This window comes from Pistacia vera, unplaced genomic scaffold (genome assembly GCF_008641045.1).
Source record: "Pistacia vera cultivar Batoury unplaced genomic scaffold, PisVer_v2 Contig570, whole genome shotgun sequence".
Taxonomy (NCBI): Eukaryota; Viridiplantae; Streptophyta; class Magnoliopsida; order Sapindales; family Anacardiaceae; genus Pistacia; species Pistacia vera.
In genome coordinates this window covers 1,527,374-1,544,297 of record NW_022196413.1, presented here as the reverse complement: position 1 = coordinate 1,544,297, position 16,924 = coordinate 1,527,374, and the positions used below count along the sequence as shown (strand labels likewise).

The 16,924-nt window shown below is 34.6% G+C and overlaps 2 protein-coding genes across 3 annotated transcripts; one reads left to right on the top strand and one right to left on the bottom strand.

The window, feature by feature from the left end:
• Positions 1-4,710: 4,710 nt before the first annotated feature.
• LOC116108948 (nudix hydrolase 14, chloroplastic) lies at positions 4,711-8,999 on the top strand. Its single transcript, XM_031395180.1, has 7 exons — positions 4,711-4,946; positions 5,017-5,122; positions 5,596-5,673; positions 5,926-5,989; positions 6,166-6,275; positions 6,745-6,843; positions 8,383-8,999. The coding sequence occupies exons 1-7, from the start codon at positions 4,711-4,713 to the stop codon at positions 8,614-8,616; spliced, it is 927 nt and encodes a 308-aa protein (XP_031251040.1). The 3' UTR covers positions 8,617-8,999.
• On the bottom strand, positions 8,839-11,906 carry LOC116109001 (copper chaperone for superoxide dismutase, chloroplastic/cytosolic). 2 transcript variants are annotated; one of them, XM_031395249.1, is made up of 7 exons: positions 11,641-11,906; positions 11,502-11,519; positions 11,387-11,407; positions 11,191-11,263; positions 10,935-11,069; positions 10,075-10,298; positions 8,839-9,240 (listed from the first exon to the last, which is right to left on the bottom strand). In XM_031395249.1, the coding sequence occupies exons 1-7, from the start codon at positions 11,878-11,880 to the stop codon at positions 8,977-8,979; spliced, it is 975 nt and encodes a 324-aa protein (XP_031251109.1). In that variant the 5' UTR covers positions 11,881-11,906; the 3' UTR covers positions 8,839-8,976. The 2 variants fall into 2 exon arrangements, with proteins under 2 accessions (XP_031251109.1, XP_031251110.1); XM_031395250.1 differs by lacking the exon at positions 11,387-11,407.
• Between the last annotated feature and the right edge of the window lie 5,018 nt (positions 11,907-16,924).

Genomic DNA, 16,924 nt, shown 5'->3' with positions numbered 1-16,924 from the left:
TCATTGATTATGGTTGTGCAATGTTAATTTAATATTTTAATTATGTTGAGAAATCAAGTCTCCTAGTTTTCTTATATTGTATCTTTAGTAGCTGTATAAGATAGACTATTGTTTTGTATTTTCTATTTTGTATCTAGATAATTACAGCTATTATTTTGGATCATAAACTTTAGGATCTAAGGCTTGTATATTGGCTATTTATGTCTACTGATTGTGAAAATAATATTGTAGCTTTTTCCTTAACATCTCTTGTTTTCTACTATTCCTTTGTTTTCTACTAATTATTCAAGGTTTAACCTTGATTTTAATGGTGAAAAATAATTTTCAAAGTTATGGCCATAATCTATAATCATACACAACCTTACCCTAATATACATTTATTTTGTGTATACTAATTTGAGAATGTGCTAAGTATATCTTTATGGCGCATTCAATTTATTGATATCATAATGATAATCTTAGAAGATTCATCTAAATCATCTAAGTATCACTTAAAAATAAAATGGGATTTAGTGATAAAAGAGAGTAGACATTTGATAAAATATCGCTTTCTTATTTGGAAAAACCTGTATAGTTGGATAGATTGTTTTATGACAAGAATTTAAGCTCTGTAAGTATTGTTGTATTGGTGTGGACAAAATTTGAGGACAGACAAATTACCTAAAAAATAATTAGATATAATAACTCGGTTATTACAAAGTCTAATTTAAAATTTCAATTACATTACATCACAACTGAAGTTAAAATGAAGGAATTTTCACAAATAAAGGCATGATTACATTATTTCACTTTATTTTCACTTTATTTTGGCTGTTTTTACTTGTTAATTATTTATTTCAAATGTTTTAATTGATATATTCTTTTGCATTGATATTGTAGATGTCATCTACCAGTGAAAATACTAGTACTACTTGTGAGACTTCAAATGTCGTTCATACGTCGACACCAGTGACAAGTGGCAATGTGAATCCTACTCTTGAAAATGTCATGTCTCCACCAGGAACACTACCACCACCACCACAAGCATCCAAATGTGTAAGTTTTACTACTAGTAGTACTAGGAAGAATGCTTCTGATGTGTGGGACCATTTCACTAAAAATGATTGTGAGAATAGGGAGAAAATGATAGCTTCATGTAATTATTGTGGGGCTAGTCTTGGTTGTGCAAGAAAAGTGCTACTACTGTTCTACGTAATCACTTAAACCAGTGTTATAAATACCCTTTCAATTTAGTGGACAAGAGACAAAAAACCTTAGTTTTTCAACAACACTCAGGTGACTTCTCTAGTGGTGTTGCACCTACTTCCACCTCCACACCCCATTCACTTGTGACTTGGAAATTTGATCAAGATATGATTAGACAGGCTGTAGCTAAAATGATAATTATTGATGAGTTACCGCTTAGGCATGTGAAGCATGAGGGGTTTCGATACATGATGAGTGTAGCACAACCGAGGTTTCAAGTTCCCTCTCGTACTACTGTGGCTAGGGATTGTTTGAACATTTATATTGATGAGAGACAAAAGTTGAAAAATTATTTTAGTAAATACTCTCATAATGTTTGTCTAACCATTGATACGTGGACATCTTATCAAAACCTTAATTACACGTGTCTTACGGCTCTCTTTATTGATGATGATTGGAAAATGAACAAAAGAATTTTAAACTTTTGTCCGATTACTAGCCATAAAGGTTTAATTATTGGAAAGTCAATTGAAAGATGTTTGATTGATTGGGGTATTTCTAAGGTGTTCACCGTGACGGTTGACAATGCAAGTTTTAATGATGTTGGAATAACTTATCTTAAACATCGGTTAGAACGTTGGAATGGAAGTGTGTTGAATGGTTCCTTTCTTCACATGAGATGTTGTGCACATTTATTGAGTCTAACCATTAAAGTGGGGTTAAAAGATATGAATGACTCAATATTTAGAATCCGTTCTGCGGTGAGATATGTGAGGTCTTCTCCAGCGAGATTACATAGGTTTAAGGAGTGTGTGGAGCAAGAAAAAATTGAAACAAAAAGTCTTTTAGTTCTTGATGTAGAAACAAGGTGGAACTCCACTTACTTGATGTTGAATGTCGCTTTAAAATTTCAGAAAGCATTTGACTTGTTGGAAATCCAAGATAATAAGTATAGAGAAGAGCTTACTGGCGGGAAAAGGTCAAGGGGTTTGCCTACGCCTACTGATTGGGAATATACTTGATACTTATTGCCTTTTTTGAAAGTTTTTTATGATGCAACTCTACGTGTGTCAGGTTCCCTTTATGTTACCGCTAATGTATACATGGAGGATATATACAATATTGGCTTGAAGATTTTGACATGGTGTACAAGTAATGATCCGAGCTTACGTTTGATGGCAGCAAAAATGAGAGGAAAACATGAAAAATATTGAGGAAATGTTGATAATATCAACATAATGTTATTCATTGCAGTGGTATTGGATCCCAGCAAAAAGTTAGAATATGTATATTGGGCTATTGATAAGTGGTATGATAATGATAAAGCTGGTAAACTGAAAACAAAAGTGCATGACACTTTGTTTGCTCTATTTGAGGAATATAGTTTGGCTAAGGCTTCTCCTAGTGCGCAATCAAGTCAGCAAACTAAACTTGCAAGAAATATTGATTTGACTGATGCAAATGTTGCTCCTCAAGTCGCTATGAAGGCTATGTTTAAAGAGCAAAAGGTTGGACAACATGCTTTGGAGCCTAAATCTGAGTTGGAAAAATATTTAAAGGAAGAATGTGAAGATGATGAAGATGAGAACTTTGATATCTTGATGATGGAACCAACCCAAGTAACTCAGTTACTCATGCATTCAATCACTCATTTTAGACTAAAATCAACAAAGAATAGAAAAGAGGCAGTGATTGTCTTGCTTAAAATGGATATTTGGATTGATATTCAGTAGCTCATTACAGTGAATTAAACAAAAAGGAAAATATGGCTAAAACAGAAAAAGGAAAGAATCCAGGTTGATCTTCGAGGGTCAGCTCCTCCCCACAATTCCCAACAATATTCTCAATGCCTCCCTCCTCTGTTGGTTCTCCTTTTATTCCTTTATTTGTCATGCTAGCTGTGTTGTTGTTCCACCTGTCAAACAAACTCATTCACGCTTGTTGTGCTGCTGCCTTACTTGTTATACTGCTGCTCCAGCTGTCCTGTATGACTCTTCCTTCTTTGCCCCTTACGGTTATACCACTTGACTATTGGTGGTCCATCACTTGACTTGGTGGAAGATGAATTCATCAAGATATCAAATTCTCTCTTTGATGACACGAGATGTTTTGGCTATGCATGTTTCTACTGTTGCATCGGAGTCAGCTTTTAGTACTGGGGGTCGTATATTAGATTCATTCCGTAGTTCTCTTACTCCTAAGTTGGTGGAGGCTCTTATTTGTGTACAAGATTGGATTTAGACTACGCGTGCACCGTTCGTCAATGAGGAGAGCTTGGATGAATTATCAGAAATTGAGTCAGGTAAAACTTTTGCTTTATTTTCAAATAATTAATATTTAGTTATAACTTATATCTTTCGTGTTGAATATATTTAGTATCATTACTCATATTATGTTTTTGTCCAACTTTTGTAAGGATTTCATCTTTGGCAATGGAAAATTCTCGTGTTCATCTATATGATTGTTGACTAAGACCATTTCTATATCATTTTGTATTGGTGCAACCCCCCAAAAGGTAGAATATTGATTTTTTATTGTTTAATTAGTTTTACCAATATGATATTTTTCCCCAAATACAATTTAATTATATATGTTGGATAAAGAATGTTGTTATGTTAATGTTGTTGATTGCCTTCTAGTTATTTGATGTTATATTGTGTAATGTGTTGATTGTTGAAGTGGGAAAATCTAGCCGATTGGTGGGGCTGGTTTGTTTGATTGGAAAAATAGAAGTGTTTTAATTTATGAGTATGAATTTGTTGGTTGTATACTTATTGTTTTAGATCTATTAACATTGGTTGGACATTTTAGAGGTTGCTAACATAATGTTGTCTTTATATATTAGTAGGCTAAATTAAATTTTGGGGATGAATAATTAAAGAAGCATAAATTCTAAACTTAAAGTTTGTATTTTGTAAATTGCAGGTTGGAACTTGGAAGCATAAAGGCAAGCTTTAACTTGAGAATGAAGAACCCTGCTTGCAATTCAGTCTAGGAAGGAAATAGAGTGAAGTTGGTGTGATGAAGTTGGCATGAAGATAAAAAAAATGTATTAGTACTAAGTTAGTTGTTTTGTTTGTCTTTTTATTAAATTTGTAATTGTAATTTGGGTAATAGATTTTGTGTTAAGTTGGCATTAAACAACTTGTGGATTAATTTGTTGATAATCATGCATTGTAATTTCAATTTTATTAGAAGAATTATTTGATTTTAAATTTTTAATAAGCATTTTCTAAAAATCGGATCGATTTCGGATATCCAGTTATCCGATCTGGAAAATTAGACATCTAGAAAATCGGATATCCACATATTTTTGATCGGATGTAGATTAGGATATTTTCTGATCCGAAAATCTGGATCGAATCAGAAATAGGACCATTCGAATCGGATATCCGGATTTGAACTACCCCAAATATAACCACTCTTTTTTTAATTCGCGCTTTTGTTTTATTTTAAAAAAAAACAAACACTAAACAGGACACATGTCACCCATCACGCCATCGGAGCCATCTTCCTGAAGTCTCCATGTCTCAGCTCATCTTAACAATCCCCAAACGACTTGTCGTTTCGCCTTCTCTCACTCTCCTCCGCGCTATTCACACTCACAGAATAGCTTCAACAAGAACAAGACGGACACTGTGTTCCAACATGTCCTCCAACTCATCACCTTCCCCTTTGACTCATTCCATCGTTCTCCCGTGTCAACTCAGCCAACCCGTCCACGTTGTCGCTGCCCCTGGCCTCTCTGAAGCCGAGTTCAGGTGAGTCACATAAATTCATAGACAGAATTCTTATATAGATTTTTATTTATATATCTGGTGGGTTTTGCAGGAGTGCTGTAGAGTCAAGTTTGTTGAATCAATGGTTGAAGAACTTGCAAGGCCAAACTGGGATTTTAGCCAGTGGTGATATGCTTCTAAAACAAGTTCTCATTCAGGTTTTTTCTTTTTTTTTTTTAATCTGATGAATGTACTTTTAGCACATTTTGTTAAAATTTTCAATTTTGGTGGTTAAAACGAAGTTTTCGTTTGTCGGGTCATTTTGTGAAACGGGAATGCATAATAAGTCTCATTGTCAAAGATTTAAATTTGGGAAAAATTGAAGTAAAGTGGAGATACGTTTTGAAATTTCTTTTGTTTGGATAGTTAAGTGAGAAAAGAATTTAGGGAAATAGATGGATGAAAGCATGAAAAAGACTTGTTGGTGGCTATAAAATCGTCATATTTCTCTGTAGATCATTGATTTTGTTTTTTAATTTTTAGATTAAAAATGAGAAATCAATATTGACATATCATTTCGCTTAAATTGTCAAACGCAATTTGAAAGTTTCTTTCTACTTTGATTGGAAGAAAAATGATAATAAACTTGATTGAAGGGTAAGTTCTCAAATTGACATCTTGTTGGTGGCAGGGAGTGGATATGTTTGCGAAGCGCATTGGTTTTCTGAAATTTAAGGCGGATATTTTCAATAAGGAGACAGGAAAAAAGGTGTCTAATCATCTCCGTGTGTAATCTTATGAGTAAATAACCATTACAATCTACTTACTTGGATCATGTTTGATAACACTTAATTAATTGTCTCATAAATGTACTATGTACGTTCCTTAGTTTAGGTTCTCTTGAGCTTTGTAAAGTAGTGGCTTTGTGTGCCCTATTGACTGTATAACCCATTCTCAAGCTTGTGGTAGTCTTCCTGCTAAAATTGTAGTTCCTATATTCAGTGAGCTAATAAATGCTTAGGTTCCAGGTATAGTATTCGCACGAGGACCAGCTGTAGCAGTGCTGATTCTTTTGGACTCAGAAGGTGAGACTTATGCTATTCTTACTGAACAGGTAATATTTTTGTATTTTTTGTATTCATGTGCTCTTATTATGCTTGAATTTTTGGAATAACTAATCAAGCATTATACAAATAGTTAAAAATTTGAGTAAAAAAGATGTCTGCTTTTATACTGCTGCTTCATTTAATTCTTGATACAGTGCCATGTGTGTCTAAGGTTAGGGTTCCCACTGGGCGTCTAATTTTGGAATTGCCTGCTGGGATGCTGGATGATGACAAGGGTAATTTTGTTGGCACAGCAGTTCGTGAGGTTTCTGTCTGTCTCTACTCTCAATCTCTATCTGAGCATAAATGCATTATTTGTTTGAGTGCATGAAAATGTTTGGGGATTCATTGTTTGGGTGCATGTTTATGCTTCAAAAAACAATTTAGCAACATCTTCATTTTTCATTCCAATTTCAATTTTAGCTGCTGCTAGATTGTCATTTTGGACTTCGTCTCTGTATTTATTGATATGCTCTTTCACATTCAACCATCAATGTCCATCACTTGATGCCTTGGCTTAAACTGGCTACTCATCCTTTCTGTAAAGAATCTGTGATATCCATCTTTCTTCATCAAGTTTTAATTGTGGAAATGCCTAATTAATTGTTTTGGCATTCCAGTTTAATCTATTGACCATACTAATTGACTGAAAATGGTGAGTTTTTATAGTCTTTGAATTAATTAATCAGATTTCAATGTTCGTAGCATATGATTAACATTTGACATGTTTTCAGGTTGAAGAAGAGATTGGCATTAACTTAAATGTAGAAGACATGGTTGACCTCACTGCCTTCCTGGATCCATCTACAGGAGGCAGAGTTTTTCCTTCTCCGGTGTGTTCTTTATTTCTTTTATCTTTTTATAGTACTTTTTTTTTTTTTTTTTTTTTTTTTTCATTTTTTGGAGGTAAACACTTGTGCTAATTAAAGTTTAAGTAGGGGGTCTAACATTTGTGTTGGAGATTGTTTGGTTTTATGAGCTACCAAGTTATAGAATTTCCATCTTTCATTCTCACTACACAAGTATTAAGTTGAGTTTAAATAGTATGAAATCTGTTGTTGTTAGTTTCAGTTTGGCACTAAGGAATGGTGGTTCTATGAGTAACTAAGATTATGGAATTATTTGATGAAAGTTTGAGGCTATTGATATACATCAATTTTGTTGGAAGGTGTAAATTGATATAAGAGATAAATCTATGAGGCTGTTTGTACAAAATAATAAACAACGTTAAAATTTAGTTTGTTTGTATGAAATGATGATTTATCAATTTCGTGAGTTTGTTGGAAGGTGATGAGACCCCGCTGGTACACGTCTTCAGCAGAAGGAATAAGAGAGGGAATAGAGGATAAAATGGCACTTTTTCTACGCAAAAGCATGGGACAGGTGGCATCCTTGGATTGGGTTTAGAATAATTCTGTTAGAGTGAGAGTTGTGCGTAAAAAGGGTTGACAGAGAACATTTGTGGGATTGAAAAAGTAAAGGGGAATTGGGTTGGGGAGGTACTGGCCCTCGAAGCCAGCTGGTTGCCCTTAGTGATTTCTTTTCTTTAATTTGTTCTTTGGTTAATTTGCTTATTGTCATTCACTGTTCATTTTTCTGCTTGTACTTGGTGTATCTTGTGAGATTGTACTGGTACTTGCTGAATATTAATAGTAACACAGAGGAATTACAGAATGTTTGGTTGTGTGTGCTTGTGTGTTGTGGCGGTGACTGTGAATTCTGGAAATTGTAGTGCATGAGTGTTTTCTGCAGGTGGAGATAAAAGAAGGGTTCTAACAGAAGGTAACAGGTATAAAATGAATTCATCAATTTTTCTGTTTGTTTGAAGGCGACTGGTTGAGTGACTTTAGTCCAACTGGATAGAATTTTTATTCCGTTGCGAAATGTACATGTTCATTTCAATCTTTACTTGGAGTATTTGAGTGTGGGAAGTTCATTCATGGCATATTAAGAAGGGACCAATGCTTGCAATTTAGACTACTATGGTCTGAGTAAGTTTGACACCGAAACATAAATAATGTTTTGTGAAGAAAGCATGTGTTATTTTAGTTGCATGCTTGCTGTTTACCGAACAATATGTTATAGTTAATAAGCATGCACTTAACAGTATAGGATCAATTAATCATCTAGAATGAGTCAGATTTATTTCAGGTTTTGGATATGAAGTCAGATGTTATCATGTATATTTCATGTACCTCAATTATTTGAGTAATGAAACTGTGCTTTAGATCAATTATGAGAACCTTGTATCCGATCAGAACTTCAAATTCTAAGATGGTGGCAAATTTCTTTTCTGATAGTCTTAATGATATCAACTGTTTTTATTTTCATCTAATCAGTAAAGTTTATTGTTCTTGTTTTACCCTGCTTAGGGAGGTTGCGATGAAGAAATTGGCTTGCTTCTGTACAAGGGAAGTGTTGGAAAAGAAGTCATCATGCAGCTGCAAGGAAAAGAAACAGGTCTTCGCGAGCATGGTGAGCTGATTAAGGTTTGTGTGGTTCCCTATCGGAAGCTCTGGCGAATCACACCTGATGCAAAGGTATTAACAGCTATTGCACTCTATGAGATGGCCCAAAGAGAAGGGCTCTTGCCAGTCAAAATCTAATCTCCAAAACCCTTTTAGCTACTTGACATTTTTTGTTGTCTGCTAAGGTGATTTATCACATCAGCTGTCTCGCAGCAGTGACTTTTTTTTCTTTCTCTTTTGCAAAAGCTTTTTACCTTTTATTTCTTAGATACGTGGACAATGTTACCTGTAACCTTCTGAGGTTACTTAGAAAAAACTAATCAGTTTAAGCAGCTTATTTCCTTTAATAAACACAACCAGGAAAGAAGAGGGCTTGGCTCATTTTATTTATTTACTGTTCACTATTGCGTTAACTCCTGAGCACAGATTAAATGATGACGACAACCATCCTAGCACCAGGAGCTATAGCTAAAGGATACTAAGTTCACTTTATTACATTTAGACTTTGCTGGCAACAAAATCACTGTTAGTTGACTCCCAAATGGTGGTTCCATCACACAAACAAATCTTTTTGTTGTTCTCACCAACCCCGGCACTCCTAGCGATTACTGCTGCAGTGACACCTGAATCTGATTTATCTTCAGTTCCATAAACTGCAATGGATCGTCCAATTAGATCAGAAACTCTCAGTTTTTCTTTCACTCCCGAGAAGGTGGCATTGCCTTCGTCATTGACGTCTAATGTTCCCAGGTCGCCAAGAGGCTAATAAAATCCAATAAACCCAGTTAGGAAATGCCATTATGATATTACTACAAACACACTAGTGACAGTACTAAATGAATCGTTAAAGATTAAAATGCATGGCTAAACTAATAATCCACAAATGCAAAATCATCTGTAACAACAATACAATTCCTACAAATAGTTGGAGCAAGGCTTGAAAGCAATTTAGAGCACTTTCACCATTTGAAAGTTGGGCTTTTTAGTGGATTACACGTAAGTTAACCAGTAAACATCACAAACCAAACTCCCAGAGTACATGCCACCCTTCCTGTCAAAGGTGCTCTATTGCCATTGAACTTACCAATGATACACATAACAAGGGACTGAGATGATTAAAGAAAGCAACTGAGTTTAGGAGAAGCAGTCATGCTATCATAATACGATACTCCAATTAGTCAATAATTCATCTCTAAACTATATACCCCCAACTTTAGATTTCTAAGAACCCAAGGATATTACATAGATCTTAGAAACAATAGTATTCTCAACAAAGGTATAGCTGAATGCCTAATACACCGACAATGAAGTAGCTTACCTAAAATAACCCAAACATAAACAATTTAAGTCCAGATACACATTATGATTTTAATATAAACGGTACAATGTGAAAAAAGTTGTACATTCACAATGTATTTACATATCACCAGGCCATTAGACTCAAATTTTACTAACCAACCACTACATTTATTTGAATTCTAAACTCTCTGAATGATCATTATCACACAACTTATATATCAGCACTCAGCCTCACTACGCGGCTAATGGTAAATTTAAACAAACATAATGAAATGCGAGAATTATATTGAAGCAAACCTGTTTAGCAGTTCCTTCAGTAGTTGGATTATACACTTTTCCTGTGCTAGCTGCACCTTTTGTCAGATCACCATATTCATTGATAGACCAGCCATGCTTTCCAGGTGACAACCCACTAAAGCTGGCTTCAATCCTAGCACATTCCATATTCACTTGAGCTAAGCGAACCACACCAAAAATATCTGGACCTTTGAATTCGCCGACAGCAGCAGGCACTAAAAATTCTAGAGAACAGAGCAAGAATAAACTTCAGAGACTGTAACTCTTTTTTTTTTTCCCCCTCAAAACAGTCATTAACATAATGATTTAAACTACTGTCACTTATACCAAAAAACAAAGCAAATGGACCACACTACATCTCACAGTTTCCTTTATCATGTGAAGTACAGTTATTTTTTTCTAGGCGTGTGAATGGCATATGGTAGAGAACTGAAAAATGAGTTCTGCAATTTCATTGATTTCTTTTCGACAGGCCTTTATCCTTACACCGAAGCAAGCTGATTGCTGTGGTGTCAACATGAGGTAGTTAAATGGGCTCTTAATTCCAAAACAAAAGAAACAACAAATATTTACTGACTGTTTTTCGGCTAACTTGTATTGCAAAAGATTTATTATTCAGCATCCCATATCCCAATCATACATTCAATTCACCTCATTTAGATTATGTATGTGCCAGGCTCACTATGTTAAGTGTTTTACACCAGAAGATATGAAGTAAAATCAGGCTAAAATAAAGTGAAAAGGTTAACAGATTCAGCTAACTCAAATCACAAAAGAACAGCAAATAGAGAAGAGATAAAGATATCCAAGAGGAAAATCATATCAAATATTAAAGACTCATAAAAATTTGCACCACCAACCTTCAGGTACCCCTTGACCAATTAAACGGGCTTTCCTCCCTGTTTGCTCCAAAGCTTCAGTCATGGTCTTCACAGGTGAAGAACCCAAAATCCTCACTATTTGATTGGTCAAGTCCACCTCAACATTCTTGACTCCTAATATATTCACCCCAAATAAATGTAAATAACAGGAAACTTAAAACTAAAATAACCAACATAAAATGCATCAAAAAATATGAAGTCTATTGGAGTCATTCACTGGTCGCAAATTTCCTACCATCAACAGCTTGCAGTTTATTCTTGACAGCATTGACACAACCCTCACACTTCATGTCCACCATGAACTCTGTCTGACAAATGACGAAGACAAAAATTTCATTAGGAACATAATTAGAGTCCACAATGTTCTTCTAAATTACAACACCAAACATATTAGAAACGTCAACAATCCCAATAAAATAACTCATATTAACCTCAATCGAGCAAACATCGATCTTCAAACAACAAAAATCTCAATCACCAAGAACCAATAAATTAAATCAACACTCCAACAACATAGATTAGAATAAAACCAAGAATTGAACTTACTAGTAGCTCAGGCAAGACCTGCAATTCAAATAATCGACCAAAAAAAAAAACCATGATTAAAAATTCGTACTTTATCATAAAAAACACGAAAAAGATGAAACTTTTGAAAGGAAGAGACAGATAAGATTTAACAATGAACCTGGGAGGTAGGTTTGTGATCAGATGAAGGAGCGTCCATGTGAAGAGCAGAAGGTGGGATGACGAAGTTCTTGACAATAGGCAATCTATTTTGGCAGAAAAGTGAAAGAGGTTGTGAAGAGAAAGGAGAAAGGGTTTGGGGTTTGGTGGGTGGAGACTTAAAAGAAGAGGAAGAAGAGAAAGCAAAGAAAGCTATGGCTGTTGTGGTTGTCGCTGTAGCCGGAGACCTTAGAAATGCCATTTTCCGTTTTTTTTTTTTATTTAATGTTTAGACTTTAGAGTGTTGGTTTTGCTCCAATTATGACTTGCTCTTTGTTCTCTGGGTACTACCTCTAATTTCTGGACATTTCATGCCACATGGCGAAGGTTGGTTCATTTCAAGTTAGGAAGAGAGAGAGAGAGAGATTTATAGTTAAAATATAGGAAAGGAGAAAATTTTTGAAGATCCATTTTTTCATAAAAATTTTGAAAGTATTTTTGTTTATTTTCAGTGTTTCTTATAGAGCTAAATCTATCTTTATAATTATACTAGAAATCAAGAAAGATAAACTAAAATCAAGAAATAGTATAAAAAATAAGAGAACAATCCCCATTTTGTTAGTTTTTCTTGTTAAAGTTAACTGAAATTAAGGTATAGATGTAAATTTTAAGAAGTGTATTTCAAGCTTTTAGTTTTCATAAATTCTATCCGGAATACTTTTTCTTCTTTCTATCTAGCCTCGACTGCCAATGAGGAGGCCAACGAGGCTTGACCTGGCCTCATTCTGTTTTAGTGGCATGGGGTGATTTGTCTGATTTTAGAGTTAGAGGGGTAAAGAAAGAGTGATTTTAGGTTTAGAAGGGTAAGCACATCATTTGCTCTTTTAACATATTACTATTAACGACTTTTAACAGAATGGGAGCTAGCCTCTATTTCAGTTTCAGGTACTAGCAGGTGCTTTTCATGATTTCGTGAAAATAAATAGGAGTTTAGTAAAAAACCTCTTTATGAATATATACTCTTTTTTTAATTATTTTCTTTTAAGATATAAATATATATTAAATTAAAATCAAAATTAAGAGACATGGTATATGTACTTTTAATAAAGCTCATATGAAAAATGCTCTTCCTGTTCAACTTAAACCTTCATTTGTTTTCAACTTTTTTTGAAAAATAATGAAGTAGTGTTAAAGCCTGGTTTTTTCTTTATCCCCCGAGAGATAAAAACAAATGTTTAGGAAAGTATCAAAACTCCCTAAAACCGAATTCACGTTAAAACGCCATTAATAGAAGTCAACCCATGTCCTTTGACTTCTAGAATGACTTTTATGCCCTTAATAACCACTTAGATAATAAAATTACTGAAATATCCTTTATCGGAAAATGACGAAATGAGCCTTAAATGTTGATATGATACTAAGTCAATTTTCGTTCTAGTGTGAAAAATATTTTTTTATTCCCACTTAAGTTATGTAATGCCTAAATTAGCCTTTAAAATGTGGATAAATTACATAATTTTTTTTTTCGGGTTCTTGTTCAAGAGTTCAATTATAAAGTAATTTATCACTTACTAACATTGACTTTAATAAAAAAAAATTTGCTAAATTGGTCGAAGCTCAGTTAACACTAATTTTTTTTCCCTTTCAATTTCTCATATATTTCTTGAGAAAAATTTCTCTAAACTAACAAACCCCGAAAAAAAAAGTTAAACCAAACTTAATACAAATCCATTAAAATAACATTTTAACAAATTTGGAAAACAAAACCAAAATACTCAATAGAGATTAACCAAGACTACAAATTTAAATTGAAGAACAAAATCAAACTCAATCCATTCTACTAACAAAATTAAAATTGGACAAAAAGAACATTTTTAACATAATCTGAAATCAAAACCAAAATACAACAATAAAAATTAACTAAAACAACAAACTCAAATAAATTTGCTACAAACTCATAAAACAAAAGGCCTACTAATAGAGATTGAGAAAATTGAGCAATGCTAGTTTTATAAAGACACATACAAAGGGGGCATACAAAGACAATCCCCATCCTTGATTTTCATAATTTCTCTCTCTCTCTCTCTTTTTTCGTTTTTTCTTTGTTTTTTTCTTCTGGATGATGTCACTTTGTAACCCTCTTTGTATGGGTTTTTGTAAGGACAGTATTTTTCGAGAAAATTATTACCTATCATCGGCGATTGCCATAACCATCAACAAAGTCCAATCCACTTGTTGATGTCAAATTTCGCACTAAACTATAATTGATTGTCTTGTCCTTAGAAATACAATGAATTCTCTGTTCTACATTTTGACTTGTTGACTTTTTGTCCTTGGAACGTTGATGTCTTGGTGTCTTTGGCCCGATAAGAAAATGGAAAATAATATAGCCAACGATCAGGATTTTGTCACGTCATTCGATACACAAATTCGGTACACTACCGTCGGTGGCTGTAGCATTACTCTAAGAAAATAGCAAAGGCTTCCTGAGGAACTACAAGGTCAGAACAAAAGGCGGAGGCTAATTTCGACATTGGTCAACGTCAATTTGGAATGCTCAAGTGCGAGTCTTTTTCATACAAATATTGAGATTATCATTCATTGCCCAAAGAATCAAGTAAATCACAATGTTATTGTGGTACATGACCCAAGGTTTGACCTTAAAAACTCAAAGGAATAAGTCAACCCTTGAGGTTTGATGCACAAGTATTATCACATAGGAATTTGTTGTTTTGCCTCCGGGGAAATTCAGGCGGCACACCGCTTATTCTTTTTGCTGCAAATAAAGACTTGTACTTCATTTTGGAATAATTAAGTGCTAAAGGAAACAAAAAACAATAAAGCTACGGACATCCGGTTTTTTGCACCGAAAATGTGTACCGGCCTACGTATCCCCCTGACTCACACCAGTAATTCAGATGCGTGATTAAACAATAAATATTTTTCTAGTGAACGACCGTCCATCAAATATGGACGGCCGTTCACTTACATGGACTCTCGTCCATATTATATGGATGAGTCCCCATTTAAAGGATGCTCGTCCATCAGTAAAATAGAATAAAAAATTCTTATAAAAATTAAGGATGGCCGTTCATAGGTTGTGGACGACCGTCCCTTTATTTTGGACGGACGCCCACAAATACGGGACGCTCATCCATTAAGTTTGGACAGACATCTCCAAACTTAATTTGGTTTAAAAAATAAAATAAAAAATTTGGACGCCCGTCCATAAATTGTGGACGGGCGTCCCTTATTGTGGTTTTAAAAAAACAAAATAAAAAAACTTGGAAGTGTGGATGGGCGTCTGTAACTAATGGACGGCAGTCTGTAACTAATGGACGGCAGTCCACACTCGAGGGACGGTCGTCCCTTATGTAAACAGCAAATGTCTTCTCTCGGAGGACGTACAATTTCTCTCTCTATCTTGGATTCATTTGCTCTGTGGTTTCCATTTTTTCTGTTCATTTTCTACGTACAGTTTAGGATTTGCCATTCTCTTCTATGTCTTCTTCATCAGAATCATCCTCCAAGAAAAACTCTTATTTTCTCTCTCTATCCTGATCACCCATTAATAATCTGTAGTACAAACACCAAATCAAGTAATCAAAAATCACCCAACCAGTATTATATTCAAAGGTTAGACTGAAAAGCTGGACGCAATAATTTTTGGGAATCGGAGAATGGTGATTTTGTGTTTTGCAGGTTTACCAGAGAATCGAGTGGGTGAGAAAGGAGGTCCAAAACCATCCTTGTTGTTGAACATTTGTATATATGGTATTTACTTTCTTTCTTTGTTTTAAAAAATGAACTTTCTTGATTTGCTGTTGCAGATACCATCCAATAATATTTATCAGTACACTACTCAAGTTCTTGATGTGATATTCGCATTGCTTGATGATTTGGATGAGTCAGTGCAACTGACTGTAGTATCATGCTTGCTGACGGTGATTCACTCTACCTTTGCGTCTCTGTTTTTTTTTTTTTTTTATTTCTTATGTTTCTAGTCGTGGATATCTGGATTCATTTGCTCTGTGGTTTCCATTTTTTCTGTTCATCTTAGATTCTTGAGTCGTCATCTAATGATGTTGTGGAACCTATTTTGCTGAATCTTTCTATGCGGCTTCGGAGGCTGCAAGTGCGTTTATTTACATTCAATGGTCTTTTCTCAAAAACTTTTACATGATTTTCTGCATTTACATTGTTGTCATTGTATTATAATCTATATATTAATATGATCCCAGATGCATGCAATCAGGATGGCAAATTATCTGTTTAAATTTGTAGTTTAGAAACAGAGAAATTTCTCACCTTTTTGCCTGAGAGAATGATGTCGGATTAAGCAGTCAAGATTTGTCCATTTGCTATTTACATAAGGGACGGTCGTCCCTCAGCCCACACTTCCAAGTTCTTTTATTTTGTTTTTTTAAAACCACAATAAGGGATGGGCGTCCATCTGGTTACGGATATTCGTTCAAACTTAAGGGACGCCCGTCTACAATTTATGGAAGGACGTCCAAATTTTTTATTTTATTTTTTAAACCAAATTAAGTTTAGACAGGCGTCCGTAAAGACCAAATTAAGTTTGGACGAACGTCCATTCCTTACGGATGCTCGTCCAAACTTAATGGAGCCATCCAAAATGAAGGGACGACCGTCCATAACCTATGAACAACCGTCTTTAATTTTTATAAAAATTTTTTATTTTATTTACTAATGGATGGACGTCCTTTAAATGGGGACGTCCGTCCGTAGTAAATGGACCCCCATCCATATAATATGAACGGGAGTCTATGTAAGTGAACGACCGTCCATATTTGATGGACGGCCGTTCACTAGAAAAATATTTATTGTTTAATCATGCATCTGAATTGTTGGTGTGAGTCAGGAAAACACGTAAACCGATACATATTTTCCATGCAAAAACCCCCGCGTCCGTAGCTTTATTGAACAAAAAATTAGTTAATTCAAAAGTAAATTTCCTTTTTATTTTAAATGCTATCAAAACAGGAGTAATGGGAAAGAGAACATCTTCCAAAATCAATCCAAATGAACACACTACAATACTACATATTCAACACCTACAAATCAATCACTTCCTCAACACAGACGCTGAAAAGTAAGTTGCCCTTCACCACCCACCAACCACCTTCAAATCCCACCATAGAATTGGGAATTACAACCACAAACACAATGGATCTACAACCATTGCAATACCACTGTCCACAAACCAAATCAAGTCCACCACCCTGTTATCACCATAGATTACAACAAAATCCCAAAATAAATAAACACCCAGGTAAATCAAA

Bases quoted from the DNA above. Each gene is read 5' to 3' on its own strand.
- LOC116108948 (XM_031395180.1), top strand. From the start codon at position 4,711: ATGTCTCAGCTCATCTTAACAATCCCCAAACGACTTGTCGTTTCGCCT. The intron at 5,990-6,165 runs GTGAGACTTATG...TTCTTGATACAG, and splicing joins GATTCTTTTGGACTCAGAAG to TGCCATGTGTGTCTAAGGTT. The intron at 6,844-8,382 runs GTGTGTTCTTTA...TACCCTGCTTAG, and splicing joins GCAGAGTTTTTCCTTCTCCG to GGAGGTTGCGATGAAGAAAT.
- LOC116109001 (XM_031395249.1), bottom strand. From the start codon at position 11,880: ATGGCATTTCTAAGGTCTCCGGCTACAGCGACAACCACAACAGCCATA. The intron at 11,264-11,386 runs GTTAATATGAGT...GTCATTTGTCAG, and splicing joins TCGATGTTTGCTCGATTGAG to ACAGAGTTCATGGTGGACAT. The intron at 11,070-11,190 runs GTAGGAAATTTG...TGAATATATTAG, and splicing joins TAAACTGCAAGCTGTTGATG to GAGTCAAGAATGTTGAGGTG.